Source organism: Scylla paramamosain, chromosome 35, assembly GCF_035594125.1.
Source record: "Scylla paramamosain isolate STU-SP2022 chromosome 35, ASM3559412v1, whole genome shotgun sequence".
NCBI classification, from domain to species: domain Eukaryota; kingdom Metazoa; phylum Arthropoda; class Malacostraca; order Decapoda; family Portunidae; genus Scylla; species Scylla paramamosain.
This window is the reverse complement of record NC_087185.1, coordinates 1,355,001-1,376,936: the sequence shown is the minus strand read 5'-3', so window position 1 is coordinate 1,376,936 and position 21,936 is coordinate 1,355,001. Positions and strand designations below refer to the sequence as shown.

At 40.2% G+C, this 21,936-nt stretch overlaps 1 protein-coding gene across 8 annotated transcripts in view; it reads right to left on the bottom strand.

Moving 5' to 3' along the window:
* Nucleotides 1–585: 585 nt before the first annotated feature.
* Nucleotides 586–21,936, bottom strand: part of LOC135090520 (oxysterol-binding protein-related protein 1-like) — an 83,115-nt gene continuing 61,764 nt past the window's right edge. For 7 of the 8 annotated variants that reach the window (XM_063987327.1, XM_063987328.1, XM_063987330.1 and 4 more), the window contains 11 exons: nucleotides 21,401–21,611; nucleotides 19,693–19,802; nucleotides 17,915–18,073; nucleotides 16,537–16,649; nucleotides 15,846–15,930; nucleotides 15,253–15,357; nucleotides 14,692–14,818; nucleotides 14,153–14,314; nucleotides 13,918–14,000; nucleotides 13,447–13,578; nucleotides 586–12,902 (listed from right to left, as the gene is read on the bottom strand). In XM_063987327.1, coding sequence (XP_063843397.1) covers nucleotides 12,803–12,902; nucleotides 13,447–13,578; nucleotides 13,918–14,000; nucleotides 14,153–14,314; nucleotides 14,692–14,818; nucleotides 15,253–15,357; nucleotides 15,846–15,930; nucleotides 16,537–16,649; nucleotides 17,915–18,073; nucleotides 19,693–19,802; nucleotides 21,401–21,611 — 1,387 coding nt within the window. In that variant the 3' untranslated portion in view covers nucleotides 586–12,802. The remainder of the gene's footprint in view (nucleotides 12,903–13,446; nucleotides 13,579–13,917; nucleotides 14,001–14,152; nucleotides 14,315–14,691; nucleotides 14,819–15,252; nucleotides 15,358–15,845; nucleotides 15,931–16,536; nucleotides 16,650–17,914; nucleotides 18,074–19,692; nucleotides 19,803–21,400; nucleotides 21,612–21,936) is intronic. The other variant, XM_063987333.1, reaches the window with a different exon arrangement.

The window sequence follows — 21,936 nt, the reverse complement described above, 5'->3', positions numbered from 1 at the left end:
TGAGGTGTGACGCCGCCTTGGTAATGGGAAGAAGGAAAGCTACAATATTCGCATCTGGAGATCCTTACTAGGCTGCTTGCGTAATTATTCTAAGCTGATACAGAAGTTTGTAGGAACTGCGAATTAAGTTATATTGATTTTATACCACTATACCTTTCACTTTTGTTTCTTCAGCATGCGGGTAAAAAGACTCACACTCACGAATTATGTTATGCTTAAAAGAATGGTGTTTCATTTCAGACTTAATTAAACATCTATTTCTTCTTCTCTTACTTAAGCAAATGAGCAACTGACTGACTAACAGACCGACTGACTGACTGACTGACTGACTAACTGACTCTTTGTACTGCCTGGTCATTAAAAGCAGCGAATTTGAGTCACACCTGTACTCTCTTTCACTCTCTCTTTCCTTAGTGTGCGAGTTTTTGAAGAGACAAAATAATCATTACTGACAAGCACCGTTTCGCAGAGTTACCCAAGTCACTTATAATGTCACCTTTGCATACATACTCCTTTTTCAAACAGCTCTTGTCAAACTATATACTCATTATTATTCACGATTCTTCAGGTTAATAAAAGAAGACGGACAGAAAGATGGTATAATTATCCTCTACATTGAATAACATCGGCATATATGTATATTTGTATGTATGTCGGCGGTTCGAACACTCATGCAAGTATACACACATCTCGATCTGGAATGGCCTGAATAGTTTGTAAGGGGCGTGGTGCCCTGGATGGTGTGAAGGCATTCTGGAGGTGATCTAGGAATGCGTCAGCTGGTTCTGGTTTGGTCAGGTCAAGTGTGGGTGTGTCAAGGAAGCATCTCTAAAACTCAGCTGAAACGTTACGAAGTCTCACAAAGATGATTAGCCTGGTTCCCATAAGTGTTTTTTTCTTTTATGATGTAGAATTATTGTCAAACTATCACTGTAATCATGAGAAACCCTTGAAAACCGTAGTAATATCCATTAAAGCCTGTTGATTTTTTTTTTTTTTTTTTTTACCTGATCACAAAAGTCACAAAATGCCGTTGAAAACTCCAGTAACTTCCACGTGAACATGCTGACGACGCAGAATCCTTAAGAAACGATCACTAGAATCACGAAAACACCCTTGAAAATCCCAGTAACTTCCACTAGAACTTGTTAGAAGATAAGACGCCGTAACGTTTAAGAATGCAGTTCTTGCGAGTAGTTTATGTGGTCGAAGAAGACTCGAATGCTTGCTTGAATTAGGTTATTTATGAGCTTACTGGATGTGTTCTTGTAGTATGGAGATGGTAAGTGACTGGGGGGGGGGGATGTCTTGGCCCCTGTATGCGTGTGTATGTATGGAGGACGAGTGTAAGTATTTCCAGCGACCTTAAACAAGAGGGAGTGTGGGTTATATAGTTATAGTGGGAGCGGCGGGCGGTGTCGGTTGGTCTCGCTGTGAAGTCGAGGAACGCAAGATACGGAACATAAGGGGTGTTAACACTGATGACTATGGTTACAGATGACTACGGGGATGCAGTGCGAGATTATCATGAGCGCCACATACATGAGCAGCTGTGAGGACGTGATATTAATGGTCCGTATTCTGAAACGTTTCCTAGCAGCACCTCTAATACTTTCCAAAGGCTTTAGTTGAAGGTGCACGGGTTTTTAAGGGTGTTTTTTATGGCTCTAGTGACAGAATAACAAAATTTCTACATTGAGAACCCGGCTAATCACCTCTGGCCTTTGAAAATAGTCGTGGTGACCGAGAGTGCGAAGCGCTTCAGGATACGGGCCATTGTTGAGCCTATAATGACAGGTTGGCTTGGGGTTGATGGTTTCGTGAGGTGTTTGCTCTTCACGCGGCGGTGGCTGGTGAGGGCAGCGTGGTGACCTACAAACTGGTGACGGCTGGTGACTGTGTTCACTACTACTGCACCTTCCAGCTTCTACTAATGAGTTATTTGGTTTATCAAGCTCGGCGTGACTTGAATGAACATGTGAAAAAATACGGACTGATTAAAAGAATAAATAAATAAATAAAAATAATGAAAATAATGGAATTCGATCATTTTGTAAAACGAAATAATTAGGCAGTTTTCCTCAGATCCTCAAAGTATTCAAATTTCATGCTTCGTTGTTCACTGCATAAAGAAATAAACTTAATTTTCACTGTCTTACTAACTTGCAGTGATGACTTTACCATCAATCAGCCATACTTAAGACTCTCCTCTGCTTCTCTATCACAGGACAGAAATTATCTCATTAATCTAATATCCTTGAAGATTAAACCCTTTACTTCCTTCAATAAACGCAAGAATCAAACCTTTCTCTCTCTCTCATCCTCGCTATCACAGACACATTATGTTCTCTTGTAACAGAAATTCTCTCTTTAATATAATGTCCTTGAAGATTAAACCGTTTACTTTCTCTATCACATTTTTCCACTACAAAAATTCTCTTTCTCATTCCAATAAATGCAAGAATCAAACTTTTGTCTCCTATTCCTCTCTTTCACAAATTATGATTTTTTGTAGCAAGTTCTCTCTTTAATTTAATGTTCTTGAAGATTAAATCCCTTGTTTCCTTCATTACATTCTTCTACCACAAAAAAATCCTCTTTTCAGTCCATTGAACACAAGAATCAAACCTTTTATGTTCTTTCATAATGCAAATTCTATTATCAATCCAATATCTATAAAGATCAAACCCTTTACTTTCCCCATCACATTTTTGCTTAACAAAGAAATCTCCTTATTGATCCAACAACCATTAAGACTTAACCTTTTCCTTCTTCAGTGCAACATTTATCCTCATCATTATCTTCCATGACACAAATTCTCTTCCCACACCAACACCCACGAGAATGAAGCCTTTCCCCTTATCCCACACACTCCACACATCCACCGAGTCCTGACTATTAGCAGCAAAGTGTGTGAGGGACGTGTGTACCTATCTACAGTAAGACAATGATATGTTTAAGTATAAGGCAATTTTATGTGGTAAAGAGTATTCACATTAACTTGGCAGACAACTCCTCCTTGCACCTAAGAGGGAGGAATATTATGATGGGGCTCCATGGGGTAGCAGCTGACTCCTACACAAGATGACTTAGTGGGACAAGTTACTAGGATGATTCAGATCATAACAATGCAATAGCTACCTTAATACACCCTTAACTTTCTTCTTTTCCATTCTATATTTCACTCAGAGGATGTGGAGGAAGGAGGAGGAAGATTATGAAACAAGACAACAGTTAATGGGACAAAATACTGAGAACATTAATTTCAGACCTTATTAAACTCAGCAGTCTTCATTCATCTTTAACTTTTCTTCTCCGTTCTTATATCTCACTCAGGGAATGTGGAGAAAGGAGGGATAATTATCATAGCCAGTAAAAATACTAGCTTAAGAAAAGAGGCAATTGATATTCACCCCAGTGCAATCTATCTTAAGAACTGTTTTACGTAAGAGGAGCACTGGCCTGGGCAGCAAAATGGAGAAAAAAAAAGGGACCACTGAGATGCCAATCCCTATGGAAAAGGCCAAAAAATTGATCCAGAATTGAAGGATAGGGAATATAGGCAAGCAATAATATTTATCTGCTATGGGTGTCATGAAAAGGGACAGGTTAAGGAAGGGTTCAAGAAGAGCTATTTGCCAAGTTAATGCAAGTGCACAGTAACCTGTTATATATACCTTGCAAACAGTCCCATCCTGGCCCATGTATATACGAGTATTCATCACATGGATTTCCAGTTTTGATTAATAAGTGGTACTGTAACTTCACAAAATAACTTGAATCAGTATTAGTTCTGTATTTGGTTAAAAAAATCAGCCCTTATTATTTCTGTATTAATCTGGCACTCAAAATGTCACACACACAAAATCATTATTATTTACTGATTCTGTAAAAAAAAAAAAATGAATTAGTTATTATTTCTGTATTAATCTGGCACTCAAAATGTCATACATATAAAAGACCGGGCAATTCAAGAGTTAAAAGATCATAATTCAAATGCTGCTTTTAATAATTTCATCCATATAATAACTGGTACTGTAATAACTAATGAACCAAAAATTAACCAAGTTTGGCAACATCTAGAGTGAGAGTGACAAGTGTAAGAAGAGAGACAGCACTAAGGACAGGAAGATATTAAATTTAGATATTAAACAGAGACATGTTTGGGGTTTGTGGAAGATTAAAAGTCCTGTATGGGAAGAAACTGAATATTAAAAATCAGAACCATGAGATTAGATGAAAAAATATTGGATATCTTAATATGAGAAGAGCAGTAAAATAGGAAAGGTGGGATTCTGAAGCATAGAAAGAAATTTGGCCATGAGGCAAGGTGAAAACTTTGGAAATACTAATATAAGAAGAGTGATAAAAAAAGAGGGTAGTTTTGAGGTTTGGAAAGGCATTGGGGATTGGGTATAGAAGTCCATCAGGGCATGAGGGAAAGTAAGAGAAGGTGAAGGGTAGAAAATGAGAAAAAGAAAGGTGAAGAGACAGGAGACAAGAGGCAATATCAATCACTTCCTACTAATGGGTTTCTAGGACAAGTAAGTTACAATGAATTCCGAGTACAAAGTGAGGAAGCCAGTGAGGTGAAAAGACAGCAGACAATATCAATCAAATACACAATATTAAAGCATGTCTTCCTGCTAATGGGCTCTATAGGACAAGTAAGAGATGGGGAAGGCTAGAAAGTGAGGAAGCCAAGGAGGTAAAGAGACAGGATGCAATATGACTCAAATACACAATACAAAGCAAGTCACTGTGTTTATAAGAGCATGAACTTCTAGACTAAAAGTATTTCAAGCCAGAACCAGTAAGTGGTATTGCTTAACTATGTATTGTCCTGTATAAGTATGAACGCAAGAAGCCATACACATATACACACACTCGCTCATATGTGTATGTACGTATGTATGTATACCCATCGCTATAATACGGTAGTGAGACTGAATTGTTATAAAATATAAGAGAATATGTTCATAATATAGTTTATACCTTCTATGTTATAAATATGAGAGAATAGTAGTACATTATTATTATTATTATGGTGATCTTGTATCTTACTTATTACTTTCACAAAACTTGATGTGTTTCATTGATGTCAGTGCAGGTCAGCGGAGGAGGACACCCACTCGGGACTCAAGGTGGCCACACTCACCAGAAAAATGTTTGATTTAAAAAAGCAATAGGAAGGAATTGGTTCTCAGAGTGGGAGATGAATGGAATAGACTCAGTAATCAGGTTGTTAATGCTGAGTCATTAGGGAGTTTTAAAAGATTAGACAAATTTATGGATGAGAATGATAGGTGGAAGTGGTCAGGCATGTCTCATACAGGGGACTGCCACACGTAGGCCTGATGGCTTCCTGCGGCTTCCCTCATTTTATTATGTTCCTAAAAATTCATGAGTTTTTTTTTCTTTGTAATGGGAGTGAGGTAGTTCAAATCAAGCATTAATTGAAATCCTTGAAATTATTCACATGACTTTTCTTTTAATTAGTTTGCTTTTTCTTATTATCTCTCCAACAAGTAAGTAACCCATTCAAACTTTTCCCAATAATCACTTAGTACAACCTTTTAAGCTACAGCCTCTTAAATAGTTCTGTAATATAAAAAAGACAAAAACCCATTTTCTTCTTTTTTTTGGTGCCCCCATCTTTCTTACAGAGCCCTCAATATTAAGAAAAGATGTTATGTAGTATAGAAATGACAAAAATAATCCCTTTTCTTCTTTTCTGTGTCTCCATGCAAACTAATTTACTGAACCTTCAATGTTAGGCACAGATGATCAAACAGTGAGGTGGTTAAGAAAGGTTCCATGTGTAGCCCAAGAAACACTGACGTGGGAAGCATGGCATGGCAGAAAACACTGGATACTTGACATGGGTACAAATACTGTGCTTCTATGCTGTGTAGGAAATGGTAAATTCATGTTCGTCTTATACGCCTGATTATTCTGAGCAATATTAGAGTCAGTATTACAGATATCTATACACCAAGCCAGGATCCCTTTGTCAAACACTTCAGCCTCTTACCAGGACAGTTTTCAAAGGCCACAGAGATCATTAGTCAGGTTCTCATGAGTGTGTTTCCCACTAATGATGTAGAATATTCATTAAACTACTACTGGAATAATGAAAATACTCTTAAGGACCATGATAGATTCCACTGGAGCCTGTTGAAGTATTTGAGATAAGATTCTAAAGTGTTTGTGGTTCCTGATGTATAGACAGAGATTCCCATTTAGCATCTACTATTGGAATCATGAAAACATATAGCAACTACTATTGGAATCATGAAAACACTCTTGAAAAACATGATACATTTCACTGGAGCCTCTTGAAGTATTGGATGTAAGATTCTGAAGTGTTTGTCCCTGATGTATAGATATTAATTACTGTACCATAACAAATTTGAGCTGTTAGATAGATTACCACAGACTGAAAACGTTGACCTGGTATATAAATAATCATGAAATTTAGACATTGGTGAATTATTTTATCCATTACCATATTGAGCAAGAGAAATACATGGTTCTCCCAAATAACAAATAAATTTCCTTACAGTAGATAAACAGATGACAAAGTGAGGGAAGAATGGATACAATATAACCTTAGCTACATTAATCTCAGTTTGGCAGCAGGTGCGTAGCTATTACAAATCATTATTGCTGGTTTTTGTAACATATTCTCCTTTACATTATCCTGAGAAATTAGTCAATACTTGTTCTTCATATAAATTTAAGCTTATTGTGTAGTAGGGTGGTCTACAAGACTGTCCCTTTCCACTAGGGGCCAACAGGGCTGAGAGTGTGAGTAATGTGTGTGCGTGTGCGTGTGTGTGTGTGTGTGTGAGTGTGTGCATGTGGTGTCTTGTCTGGGCCGCCCCGTGTGGGATTGCCAGCCTGGTATACAGATAGATAAGTGGTGTATTATAACAGGCACATCCTTATTATACTTGTTTTTCACATTGATTATAATGAAGTTCAACACAATGCTTTCATAATGATTAGTGAATGAAGATATACATAAATACACTTCATCTGTTGGTTGTGGACTTAGAAATATGCTTTATCAGATCAAATTTAACACAGTACAGATGGTAACAGAATGAAGGATAATCTGAGAATGATATATTAGTGACAGGAAGAGAACTAATACAATTTCTACTCCATCCATTAGTCATGAACAACACAGTGTGGATGGTAACAGAGCAATGAATAAACTGAGAATGACATATTAGTAAAGGGAAGTAAATAAAGATAAATAAATGCACTTTACCAGATAAAACACAACGCAGTACAGATGGTGACATAATAATGGATAACCTGAATGTATTTGTGAATGGAAGTAAATTAGGGTATAGTCACTCCCCTTATGGTGTCTCTGAGTCTGAGTAGCAACAGTTAACCTTGAGTATGAAGGAATTAAACATAAAAAATTAAGGAAGGACAGACACACATCACTGAGTATATTATTGAAGGGAAGTGAGTGAGGATACAGTTGCTCCCCTTGTGGTGTGTCTGTAAGTCTGAGTGGCAATGATTAATCTTGAGTGTGGAGGAAATTTCTCTTAATGAAGGGGAGACACAGATAACTAAGTGTATTAGGGAGTAGATGTGGATACAGTGACTCCCTTTGTGGTGTGTCTGTCTATTTCTGAGTCTGAGTGGCAATGACTGAGTGTGGAACAAGAATAGACACTGATGACTGAGTGTACTTCAGCTCAATCAGTTGGAATTCTTTCATTGTAACACCCAAGCAAAGTAAGTCATTCAATGTGGCAACTTTGTAAGCATTTCAGGCAAGTCTTGATTCTTGGAAATGATTATTGTTATACTGTACTCTGTTTGAACAAGTGTGTGAGGGTTGCTGAGGCAAGTGAGGATACGGAGACATGGTAACACTGTCATTGATTGATGCTCTCTGACTGACTGATCTATGTGCAGTAAAACTCCTGTCTTTTGGCATTCATGGGACTAAACAGGTGCTAAAACATTGTATTCCTGTTTGGAAATGTGCAGAAATTTCACAATATTCCTGCTAAAAACCATGATTATCTGTATAACATGGTACCTTTTAACTAAATAAAGGTTTTGGCAGATATACACAAGTCCACTGCACAATTCAAATAAGGCAGAAATATGTATTAGGTAGATTTGTGGATGAAGATGATAGGTGGAAATAGGCAGGCAGGTTTCATACAAGGACTGCCACATGTAAACCTGATGATTTCATGCAGCTTCCATTATGTTTTATGAAGAGCAAGCAATATTTTTCCTTGGCTTCCCCATTTGGGATCGCTGGCCTGGCATGTAGATAAATAGTAAGAGCATCAGTGACAGTCTTAATATATTTCTTGTCCTTACATGGCAGAATTAATGACAGACATCACATCACCACTATCACCACTTCACTCTTAACATCACCACTCAGAAAAAAAAGGGTTCTGAAAATAAACCTATGAAGAAGCAGTGTGGCTGCCACTCTTCACTGCACAGGATATTGTAACTTGGTCTTGTCGTGTAAGTAAAAATATATGGCTTGTTTGATGTCAGGCACCTTCATATTACCCACTGATAGTTAATCTGCCTTCTCTCTCTCTCTCTCTCTCTCTCTCTCTCCCTCTCTCTCTCTGGTTTGGTTTTGTTGTGTAAGTAAAAATATATGGTTTGTTTGATGTCAGGCACCATTATTTATCCACAATAGTTAACTTCTCTCTCTCTCTCTCTCTCTCTCTCTCTCTCTCTCTCTCTCTCTCTCTCTCTCTCTCTCTCTCTCTCTCTCTCTCTCTCTCTCTCTCTCTCTCAAGACAAGCACTAGTTTCTCTCAGTCCACTAATGGTTGTAAACTTAAGACACACCTCTACATTCCAGAGAATCATCTTCACTCTCTGCCCAATGAAATCCAAAGAGATGTTCATGTATTATTCAAATTCTGGAGGTGAATTAATGCTCCTGTTCTTATTCACATCATATTTGACCCATGACCTTTGCACAGTGTTAAGTTTGAAACAAGAGAAGTTTTTGAGTACTGTTTAACTTTTCAAGCTTTTCCAACACTCCTGACAAATGTTACATCTGCCTTCCCTCTTTGCACACTGTTACCTTGCATCAAAACAAAAGAAAAAGAAATATTCAGGTATTGAGGTGTCTAATCTGATCAACACTCCTGGCAAACGTTAAATCTAACGTCTCTCTTTGCACAAAAACCAAAATATTCAGTTATCTAAGTGTCCAATATGATCAACACTCCTGCCAAATGTTACATCTGATATCTCTCTTTGCATGAAAACAAAAATATTCAAGTATTAAAGTGTGCAAGCTGAATACCTCTGGCAAAAGTCACACCCTATACACACACACGTACCTTTGCAAAGTGTACCTTATCTAAAAAACAAAGGAAATATTCAAGTATCTAAGTCTTTAAATAGATAGCATATGTTACACCTAACACATCTCTTCGCACAGTGTTACCTTGCCTGAAAACAAAGGAAATATTCAAGTATCTAAGTGTTTAAATAGACACTCCCAACGTGCCTCTCTGCAGTGTTACCTTGCCTGAACTGAGGCAAGCAAAGGATGGAAGGCCTGATGGTTTGCCACACGCCTCACAATTGCCATCAGCTGCCATGGGAACAGAGACGGCGAGCGCTGGCTGTCACTTTGCCGAAAACCCAGGAAAGCTCAGCCCATTCCTCAACCAAAGCCTTAACACAACGACACGGGAGAGTATAGTACACGTAGCAATAAACTCTATCGTAGGATCATCGGTAAACTATGCAACAATATAACCTTTCGATATAGTACAACCAATGAAACGGTGACGTAATATTCACTACCTCTCGTGTAATAAATAAGCATAACATTGAATAATATTAGACGTGGTACTCGATTTCTTAACACAGAACGACCTACTACTGGATCTGTGGGACAAAATACACTTCTGAGTACAATATATACATGTCCCTAGCCTCTCATTACACTAGAACCCCCTGGTAGGAAAGGCCCAAGTCCCATATAGATACAAGGTATACATGTACAGTCAGAGCCAGAAGTCATGTAGCTTCTCCCAATCACCTCTACTGTGTTCCACCCTTTCCCTTGAATCTGGGTTAGCTCAGAAACAATCACTGGGTATTACCAGACTGCCAGAATGTTTGACGACTAAAGACTAAGGGAGAATGTGAAGCACGGAGGAGGTAAATGCAAAAAGCCACATGACTTCTGAACTTGAGCATACACTCTCATACTCTACACAAAATAGACACTGCTGACCTACTTTTAACATCTCCAGTGTAACACGAAAGCCTCGAACAGCAAACATTGGTCCATCACAAGCACAGAGAACACGGTATGGACATTCAGAGAGACACACAGACAGACACAGACCTACTGGCTGAGCAACTAGAGGTGTTGGTGATGTTCTTGAGGGCTCCTACAAGGCTGCTGGGCTCGGAGGCAGCTCACCTCTCTCTCCTACCTCTCTGTGAGCTGTCCGTTATACTATAGAGCTAAGGGATGCCAAATGAAACACTGTGGAGCTAAGGGATGTCAAATGAAGCACCCAAAAGCTAAGGGATGTCAAATCAAGCACTGTAGAGCTGAGGGATATCAAATCAAATACTACAGCTAAGAGGTGTCAAATGAAGCACTCAAAAGCTAAGGGATGTCAAATCAAACAGTGTGGAGCTAAGGGATATCAAATCAAACACTACAGCCAACGGGTGTCAAAAGAAGCACTCAAAATGAAATGAAATGCTTGAAATTCAAACAAGGTAATTTTTGTTATTAGTGTTATTGTGAGTTTGAAAATGTGGTGTGGTGTTTTTTCTTTTCCATGTTGTTAAAATTTAGGCATACCAGAGCTAAGGAATGTCACGTGAAACATTCAAAACATAAATGGGGGTATTCAAATGAGTTCGTTTCAATTACTTGTGTAAAATTACGTATGTTTGGTAACTGAAAACTGTGGTAAAATAAAACACATCTTAAACTGAACCTCTGTAATAAACGCTTTCTAAAACTCAGGTATACGACTATGAATTGAAATGTGAACTAGTATACATATATATTTCCTCTCTATCTTGCTACACATGGGAACAGTTAGTAAGCAGGTGGTGTGTGGAGACTATTGGCCTGGTAATGCCTACATGCTGGTGGGGGAGCTAGGGGACAGGGAGCAGGGAGCACAGGGAACCAAGGGACTAGGGAAGTAGGGAAGTAGGGCTTTAGGGATACGTCTGGTTGAATATTGTATGCACACACTCACACACATACATGCACGTACATACAAACACATATCCTCTCTCTCTCTCTCTCTCTCTCTCTCTCTCTCTCTCTCTCTCTCTTATTGCCCTTGACGGAGTGAATTCTTCTTAAAAACACTTAAAAACAAAACGTCCAGACTTACTAAGATTTTAAAAGGACAGTTCTCATTAAAACAAGTATTTCTGACTTAACCTCTGGAGTGAAATAAAGAAAGAGTTAAAAGCTATGTAAAAAAATAGATAATGTGAATATGAATAACAAGAGATAAAGAAATATTAGGTATCAACAAAATCTTTGGTTATGTGTAAACAATTAAAAACATTCTCTCTCTCTCTCTCTCTCTCTCTCTCTCTCTCTCTCTCTCTCTCTCTCTCTCTCTCTCTCTCTCTCTCATTCACTCACTCTCTTTCTCAGTCAATCCATATCTATACTTAAACAAAAGTCAAAAGCAACATGAACAATACAAAACAGTACATTATTAAAATAACGTAATAGTCAATTGTACTCTTAAAGAATAACAACATCACTTAACGGTAATAATAATAATTCAAAACGTGAACCTTCATTGTATAAATGGAAGGAACACGAGACAGTTAAGAGTGACTCCAAACACTCATACCTGCTTCACCTGACTGGCATAGGGGCTTCAAAACACTCAAACTTCTTCCTCTCACTCTCTCTCTCACTCCCTCAAAGCTTCAGTGGAATGCTATACAGTCAACACATAACTTCCTTCCAGTTTCATTTGGCTTCATCTGCACTCATTTGACCCTTAGCAAAAATATGTTTCTGACTCTATACGATTCTTGTTCCTTACGTGAGCTGTGTTTTCATAAAAGTGTGTTGTTTTGATGCATCTGGAGATAGACTGTTCATTTGTTTCTTCGTTCCATCTCTCTGGCTGATGAATCACTCATATCTATCTCTGGCTGACATGAAAACTCATCTCTTCATCTTTGATTAACACAGACACCATTCATCTCTTCATCTCTTAGTAATATGTACACTCATCTCTATCTTTGGTTAACATGAACATCATTCATTTCTAGCTCATCTCTTCACCTGTCATTAACATCTACACTCTTCTCTATCTTTGGTTCAAATGAACACTCATCTCTTCATCTTTGACTAGCACAAACACCGGTCACCTCACCTCATCTCCCTGACTAGCACAGCCACCACAAACACTGCACACTCTTCACTTCACTTCACTTCACTTCATGCCCACACCTCAACACACACACTCACCTCCTCTGCCTCAAAACTGCATGTACATATGTAACTCCTGATACAGACAACAACCTGACACCCAAAGCACTTCCTGTCTCTCAAAACAAATAGTTCCTGCACATTTACAACTTGACATGACAAAGATCTGACAGTCAAAGCAATCCTGCCCTTCCTCTGGCAGTAACAACCAGACCATCATGTCACAACTTACCAGCTACCTCCTTCATGTTCCTGAGGTCCTAACAGAGCCTCCAGCAAACCCAAGGGTGGTCAGGGGCAGCGTGAGTTGTACCCTGCCTTGCCATCAAAATATATCGATCTCCTCAAAGTTCCGGTCCCAGTACCCTCCGCTGTACAGCCAGTCCTCCTGCCGGGTGAATGGGTTTGTCCCCTGCTCAAACCACCTGAGGAGAAGAAACAGTAATGATCTGTCTATTCTATCTATATTCCAAGCCAGCAATCCCATACAGTGTTGCACAGACAAGGCACCACACATTGTCTATATCCCAAGCCAGAAGTCCCATACAGTGTGGCCCAGACAAGGCACCACACATTGTCTATATTCCAAGCCAGCAATCCCATACAGTGTGGCCCAGACAAAGCACTATATACATGCATCATTCACACTCTTAACACCATCAGTCTCAGTCTTGTGGCCCATCCTACTCCTAGTAATAATAACTGCATCAGGGGTGTAAGGTTATAAAGAAGACCTCAGAAGGATGGACAGAGAGTATTGGATGCAATAGAAATATATCAAAGATAAGATCAGACAAGATAACATTTGATAAGGAATAGTAGTGATAATACTTGCAACAATAACTGTATTAGATGTGTATAGTTAAAAAGAAGACTTGAGGGATGGACAAATAGCAGTTTTAGATGCAACAGAGATGTCAAAGATAAGATACCAATGACATGAAAACAAAACATTATCCAAAACCTCACCTGGACTTCCAATCAGCTTTGGTCTTTTTCCGGCTCTTGCGTGCATCTCGCTGCTTCTCCTCCAGCCTGTTCTTCTCACTGGCTGCACTGTCTATGTCGCCGTTCTCTAGGTGGCGGATGTCTGGCCGTATCCTGCACAACACAGCCACTGTCAGACTCAAGACTAGAGAGTGTGGTGGAGTGTTTCCTTGTCACAGTGAAGATAGAGACTCACACACAACACAACAACGGGAAATTTTAACTTGCCTTAAGGTTTCCAGTACTCCACCTAAATAAGTTGAAACATATGCTTCCCGTTACACTAAGATCACCACCTACCACCCAACCAAGCCTCTGCTGACACTCACATACAACACAGCAAGGGAAACATCAACTTCTCATAAAGGTTTCTGTCATGAACACTCACAAGAGGGACCCAGGAACCCTTTACAGGCGGTCTATCTCTGTGTACTGTATGTCTGAGTGTGTCACCTGCAGTCAGTGGGGGCCAGGACGCGGCGCAGGTCTTCACTCGTCTCATTCAGGGACATGGCAAACAGTGTGAAGTGGTAGTACTGTGGGGAAACACAAGGAAGAGGTTAGGTTAATTCTTGCAGCTTCTCTTATTAAACCTGCACAGCTTAATTCTTACACCTTCCCTTATTAGACCAGCACAGCTTAATTATTACATCTTCCCTCAATTTCTCAAGCTCTTGTGTTCAGTTACCTGTGATGAGTTGTTGGGTCTCGGGTCAACCTCCCACAGTGTTGAGGAGTTGGGGATGTCGATGCTGTAGGTGGAGTCAGTGCGAGGGTAGCTGCCTTCCCCCTCCTCTGGTTCATCTGAAGAGTGCATCTCTCCATCCTCCCCATCAGGTCCCACCACTGCCTGAAGGACCAACAGTTGCCCATCAGTGTTACAGTGTAAGAGATGAATGAGAGAGCCAGGAAATGTAAAGGGGAGAGAATGACAAGTGAGAAGGATTTTATATGGAACTGAGGTAATGAGATGAATAAAGGGTTAGACCATTAATTGGTGAAGAGATTATAAGGAATGAGGAAGATAGGAATATGAAACTGAAGCATTAACAGAAGAAGGCAAGACTTAGAACATGCACTGAGGATGAAATGAAAGAGTGAATGGAATGAAATAAGAACAAGAGAATAAAAATATGAAGAATGACAAGAAAAGCAACACAACTACTACTATTCTTCCTCCTCCTCCTTCTACTAACCTAACCTAACCATAGACAACACCAGCAGTACCTCAGCCTCCGTGGTCATCCTGAAGCTTGAAGTGATGGTGTTAAGCTTCCTCAGCACCTTGTGGGGGGCATGGGCTGGGCTGGTGGATGCTGGAGCCTCCTCTGACTTTTTATCACTCTTCCTGCTGCTGGGGGAATGAAAGTGTGGGTAGGAATGAGTTAGGGGAATAAAGTCAAAGGAAATATAATGATTGAGAACAAAAGTGAGTCTGTTTAGTAAAGGTAAGTTAGGAAAATGAAAATATAGATGATGTACTGAAGGAGGATGAAAGTGTACGATTGTAGGTTAAGCAAACAAAGTGATAGGTGATGTACAGGTGATGGTGAACATTTTTGGCTTAAAAAGTAATAAATAACTCAGAATTTTGTCTCTTTTTGTGTATGTATGTGAATATAAGAAACACAATCAAGAAAAAAATAAATAAACTGGAAAATAAAATCTATCACCCAAACATAAATCTCTCTCTCTCTCTCTCTCTCTCTCTCTCTCTCTCTCTCTCTCTCTCTCTCTCTCTCTCTCTCTCTCTCTCTCTCTCTCTCTCTCTCTCTCTCTCCGTCTCACCTGAACTTATGAGCATTGGTTTTGACATAATCTTCGTAAGACGAGATGTCGGTGGCTCGGAGAAACTCTGTCCACTTGCCATACAAGAAAGATTGCTTCTTTTTCCTGCAAAAAGAGAGTCACAGGAGAGATGAGAGTTACAGGTGAGAAAAGAAAGACACAGGCAGGACTAGAAGATGAGAAACTACACTGATGCTTTACTCTATAGTTTCAAATGTCTATTAATGATATAGAAGTGCAGAAAAGCTACAGATTGACAGAGAGAAGAATTATAGTTGGGAGGGAAGGACACAGACAGGATTACAAGGAGAGAAACTACACTGATACCTACTATAGATTAAATTTATGATAAAGAAGTGTTAAAATGAATAAATGAGATGGAGAGGAAAAAGACGTAGATTCACAGGGAGAAGAGTGTTGAAGATGAAGTTTATGATAGGACAGAGACAGATTTATGAAGAAAGAAGCTACAAAGATACCTTACTTTAACCTAAAATGATGTCTACGAATTATAAAGTGAGTAAATAGGGTCTAGAAAGAAAAACAGTTAAAGATGAGACACAGTGGAAGGAAAGCCTGGCATCCCCACTCACTTCTTGTCGAATATGAAGCCTTCGATGCGATGCAGGTCCTTGGAGAACCAACCAGCTGTCTTGAAGGTCAGCACACACCGGTGACCTGAGGGAAGGGCAAAGAAGAGGTCAGATTACATTCAGGCAACCTACACAAGTTAAAGAATAAGAAAAGGAATAAAATCAGGAGTAAAAACTGACAGTAATAAAAGCAGGAGTGACAATGATATATGAGTAATAACTGCTCTTTCATTTCAGCATTTAGAAGAAAATAACGTAACACAAGAACACAAAGGTTGGTGCAGGAAGCCATCAGGTCTACATGTGGCAGTCCCTGTATGAACCACCCCAACCATTTCCATTTATCATCCCCATCCATAAATTGATCTAATCTGTTAAAGCTCCCTGATGACTCAGCACCAACAACATGATTAATAAGACTATTCCACTCACCTTCCACTCTATTTGGAAACCTATTCCTTCCTATCTCTTTTTTAAATCTAACCTTGTCAAGCTTGAATAAGAAACATGAAAATACAATACAGAAAAACAAACACTTAATACTTTACTAGAGATCTATTCCTTCCCACCTCTTTTTAAATCTAACTTTGCAAACTTGAACAGGAAACAAGAAATAACACACTTCAGAAACAGCAACACTCAACACTTTACTAGAGGCAGGAGGCTGAGTAACAAGCACCATTGTACCCACCAGTAGCATGGTTAGTGATTTCCATGGACCCGTACTGCTCAATCCACAGCTTGCCCACGATGATGTTATGCACACAGCAGTTGACGTTGCTCCAAGTGTAGGCCTCCCCATGACTGTGAGGTGGCAGAGGGATAGTTGAAGAGATAAGGAGGATGAATGAGAAGGACAGGTGACAAGAGGAAAGTAGGGGGATAGTTAAAGAGACAGAGGATGAGAGAGAAGGACAGGTGACAGAGGGAAGCAGAGGGATAGTTGAGGAGAGACAGGGAGGATGAGAGAGGATGTGTGAGGAGAGGTGACAGAAGGAGACAGAGGGAGGACAGACAAGGGTGATAAATAAGAGATGACAGAAGGAAGGAATGATGAGGAGGGTGAAAGACAAGAGATGAAGGATGAGAGAGAGAAGATGCATGAGAGAAAGGAATGGAGAAAGACAAGGAAGCAAAAAGACAGAAAATAAAAGAGAGAAGGAAGACAAATGATATAAAAGAAAGGAGGTTGACATAGAAAGCAGGGAAAGAAGATAAAGAGGGAGAATGAGAAAGAGAAGATAAAAGAGAGAAAAGAAATGAGTCAGACAGGAAATGCAAGGAAGGGAGGCAAAAAAGGAGAGGAAATAAAGAGAAAAAAATGAATTAGAAAAAAGAGTAAGGCAAGGAAAGTAAGAAAGGAAGCAAAAGGAAAGGAAATAAGGAAAGGAAGAGAGAAAGGGAAGAGAGATGAATGTAAAGGAAAAGACAAGAAGACAAGGGAAGGAAGAAAGAAAGAGAAAAAAAAGTAAATAAAAGTATGAGATAGAAATGAGAGAAGAGTTGAATGAAAAGAAGAGAAATGAAAGAAGAAGGTGAAGAAGGAAAGCAATCATCATTATTACCAACACAAACCTTCATTTCTATCCCCTGCCAAACATGAAGGAATAGACAGCAAAGGTAATGAATCAGTAAATATATATAAAGACAAACTGCAAGAATTCATTAGATGATTAATTTGGCTATCATTATTTTTTTACTCTGGTTTAATTAGCAAAGTTGGAATTCTGCTATTAAAATCCAGATCGCTAATGAAGGTTTTAATATATTTTTCCCTTTCATTTTTTTTTTTAAGTCTGCCTCATTCCAACTTTTCCTCTCTTTTTTCCCCTTTTTTGAAGATTCATTAATATAAAATCCATTCTTTTCATTCTTTTTCTTTATTTTTCTTTTTCTGGATGAAGATTGGATATGGAATTAAAATGTGAAAGGAATGTGCCAATCTCTCTCTCTCTCTCTCTCTCTCTCTCTCTCTCTCTCTCTCTCCCTCTCTCTCTTTCTACAGCACAATAATGATCTAATTTTAAAGTCAATCACCCACTCTCTCTCCCTGTCCCTCTCCCTCTCACTTGGGGAACTCCACAGTGAGGCATCCCTTGGGCTGAATCTCCACACTCTTGCCCCAGAACTTCAGCTTGGGGTGGATGGAGCCATGGAAGTTCCAGTGCTCGGAGTCTGCATAGAAGGCGGACACTGGCGGGTGGTGGGAGACCTGCTCACACACTATTCTGAAGGAGGTAGAGGGAATAAGGATTAGTTGAAGGGTTGGCAAGGCACTGCAGGTTTGAAAAGGACTGCTCACATGCTATCCTTAGGGAGGCAGAAGTATTAGAAGTGCAACATAGGTTAGAGAGGCTACTGGTAAGAGTAAAGGGTACCTAGTAAAATAGGTGTTAAATTCATGAGAAAGATTTTACTGCAAGATCTGTTCACATATACTATCCTGAGGGAGGGAGAGATTACTGGGGTTAAGAGAGGTGTTGGGAAGTGATGTAGGCTAGAAAAGGTATTGATAAGATGAATGTATATAATAGAATGCATGTGAAATTGGTGAATGTGTTTTTAGTAGTACAAGGCTTGCTTACATACTATTTTAAGGGAGGGCGAGGTTGCAGGGGTGAGAAAAGGTGTTAGGAGTGCAATATAGGTTAGGTAAGGATACAAAGGTGAAGGTACGGAGTAAAACAAATGTGGAATTGATGAATAAGATGTTTTTAGCAATATAAGGCTTAGTTACATGCTAATGTGGGAGAAGTTACTGGGATTAGAAAAGGTGTTAGAGTATAATATAGGTTAGATAAAGCTACACAGGTGAAGGTAAGGAGTAAAACAGATGTGGAACTGGTAAATAAGATGTTTTTAGCAATAGAACATCACTAAAAGACCTCCTCACACATTATCCTGAAGGGAGGGAGAGGTATTGGAAAGACACCACCAAAAGATACTGATAAGGCAGCAGGGACGAAAATAAATAGCAAGACAGACGTGAAATTGGAGAGAAAGATGATTTTAGTGAAAGATCTCTTCATACACCCAACCCTGAAGAAGGGAGAGGCTAAGGGAGGCAACAAAAGATATTGGAGAGACTGGAGAGGCAGACATATGGGAAGATAGAAGAAGGAATCAACGAGGAGGAGGAGGAGGAGGAGGAGGAAGGAGGAGGAGGAGGAGGAGGAGGAGAGGGAGGAGGAGGAGGAGGTGGTGGTGGTGGAAAAGATCGACAGGAGGATGGTAAAAGTGGGAGGTCCCGGGAGGAGGAGGAGGAGGAGGAGGAGGAGGAGAGGAGAGAGTCCTGCCAGCAACAGAAGGACCACTTAAAGGTGTGTGTTCGATGTTCCCTGCGTGGGGCACTTGTGGAGAGAGAGAGAGAGAGAGAGAGAGAGAGAGAGAGAGAGAGAGAGAGAGAGAGAGAGAGAGAGAGAGAGAGAGAGAGAGAGAGAGAGGTATGGAAGATGGAGGGATAACAAGGAAGAGAGATGGAGGAAACATGCAGGAGGAGGAGGAGGAGGAAGAAGAGAGAGACAGACAAGAAGAGCAGGAGGAGGAGGAGGAGGAGGAAGATAATGAAGGACAGACAGGAGGAAGAAGAGGAGGGAGCAGAATGAAGGACAGAGAGGAGGAGGAGGACGAGGACGAGGAACAGAATGAAAGACAGACAGGAGGAGGAGGAGGAGGAGGAAGGAGACAAACACAAGAGGAAGAGGATGGGAAAGGTGAAAAGACAACAGAAGAAGAAGAAGAAGAAGAAGAAGAAGAAGAAGAAGAAGAAATACATAAAGGCAGGCAGGCGGGCAAGAGAGAGAGAGAGAGAGAGAGAGAGAGAGAGAGAGAGAGAGGAGTGTCCCACCTATAGTTGTCTCGTTGTAGCTCGTAAGTCTCGCCCAGCAGAGGGTTGAAGGGCTTGCCAACACGCTCCCAGTTCGACGCCAGACCACTCACCGCGAAGGCCGTCACGTACTGGAGAGGAGAGGAGGAAAAAGAGTGACGCTGCCTTAGTAGTAGTAGTAGTAGTAGTAGCAGTAGTAGTAGTAGTAGTAGTAGTAGTAGTAGCAGTAGTAGTAGTAGTAAACTTTATATTCTACTACTGAGCAGCGCAAATATTAAAAATGATCGTATTGTTATTACAAATTAAAGAAAATGAGTAGTACAGTAAAGGGAGGACTTAAGAAATGATGCAAAACTATTAAAATCAAAGGAATAACGTGAATATTAATGAACGAATAAAGGGGATTAATCCAGTGTAATCTAGTCTTGCGCAGGATGGAAACCCGCACACCTGCTTCTTTGTTCTTGTCTCTTGTGCCGGACCAAACCGGACCAGACTCCCAAACACGACAAGGCAAGAGACAGCCAAACCCACACACCTGCTTCCTTGTTCTGGCTCTCTTTGCAGACTCCCTAGGACATGAAAAGGAAGGGAGTCTCTCTTTTGCCCCAGACCAGACTCCCAAACACGTGAAGACAGAAGACAAGAGACAGACAAACCCACACACCTAGTTCCTTGTTCTGGCTCTCTTTGCAGACTCCCTCGGACGTGAAAAAGAAGGAGGTCCCTCTTCTCCCCCAGACCAGACTCCCAAACGCAGGAAAACAAAAGGAAAGAGAGATAGAAACCAACACTTGCTTCCTTGCTCTTCTCTCTTTGAAGACTCTCTAACACGTGAAAGCAGAAAAAAAAAAATAGAGAAAACCATATATCTGCATCCTTATACTCTCTCTCTCTCTCTCTCTCTCTCTCTCTCTCTCTCTCTCTCTCTCTCTCTCTCTCACGTGAAAACAGAAGGAAAAGAAAGAAAATAAGGAAAACCAAATACCTGCATCCTTATACTTGTCTCCCTCTCTTTGCAGACTCCCTAACACATGAAAACAGCAGGAAAGAGACAGACGGACAAAGCCACACACCTACACCCTGACCACTGGATCTTGTTGCGCGTCGGCTTGAATACAAAAAAAAAAAAAAAAGATGAAGAACACAAACCCATATTCTCTCTCTTTTGCCACAGACCAGAATTCCAAAGACGTGAAAAGAAGAAGAAGAAGAAAAAAAAAAATACTGACGCACCTACACGCTGACCACTGGATCTTGTGCGTCGGCTGGAATAAATAATAATAATAATAATAATGAAAATTTAAAAAACTAACCAATATTCAGCAGAGTTCTCAAATTTATCTCCTTTTAGCTCCCAGACGCATGAAAACAAGAGAACATCAGGCAAGAGACAGACAGCCACGCAAATACACGCTGACCAATGGATTTTGCTGCACGTCGGCTTGAATACAAAAAAAAGATGAAAACTAACCAATATTCAGCAGAGTTCTCAAATTTATCTCTTTTTAGTTCCCAGACGCATGAAGACAGAAGAAAACATCAGGCAAGAAACAGACAACCACGCAAATACACGCTGATCAATGGATTTTGCTGCGCGTTGGCTTGAATACAAAAAAAAAAGATGAAAACTAACCAATATTCAGCAGAGTTCTCAAATTTATCTCTTTTTAGCTCCCAGACGCATGAAAACAAGAGAACATGAGGCAAGAGACAGACAGCCACACACCTGCATCCTGACCACGGGATCCTGCTGGGCGTCGGCTTTGTCCAGCAGCCAGGCATACTCCATATACTCCGCCATGCGCTGGAGGAAGGAAAGCGGCTCGTTGAAGACCACGGGCATAGTGATCTTGGAGAGCTCCTTGCCTATGCATTGCTTCAGCACAGACCACAGCGAGAAGTCGTTGCGCTGAAACTGCTCTGCGGGTAGGCTGGTTCTGTTGGGGAGAGAGGAAAGCGTTACAATTGAAGAGAGAGAGAGAGAGAGATAGATAGATAGAGAGAGAGAGAGAGAGAGAGAGAGAGAGAGAGAGAGCGAGAGAGAGAGAGAGAGAGAAGAGAGAGAGAGAGGAGAGAGAGAGACGAGAGAGAGAGAGAGAGAGAGAGAGAGAGAGAGAGAGGCCCATATTCAGAAACGCCTTGCTTTTTTCGGATCACCAAGACTATTTTCAAAGGTCACATATTTGATTAGCCGGGTTCTCAAGAGTGTTTCTCTCTGTTAATAATGTGAAAATCGTGTTAATCTGTCACTAGAACCATAGA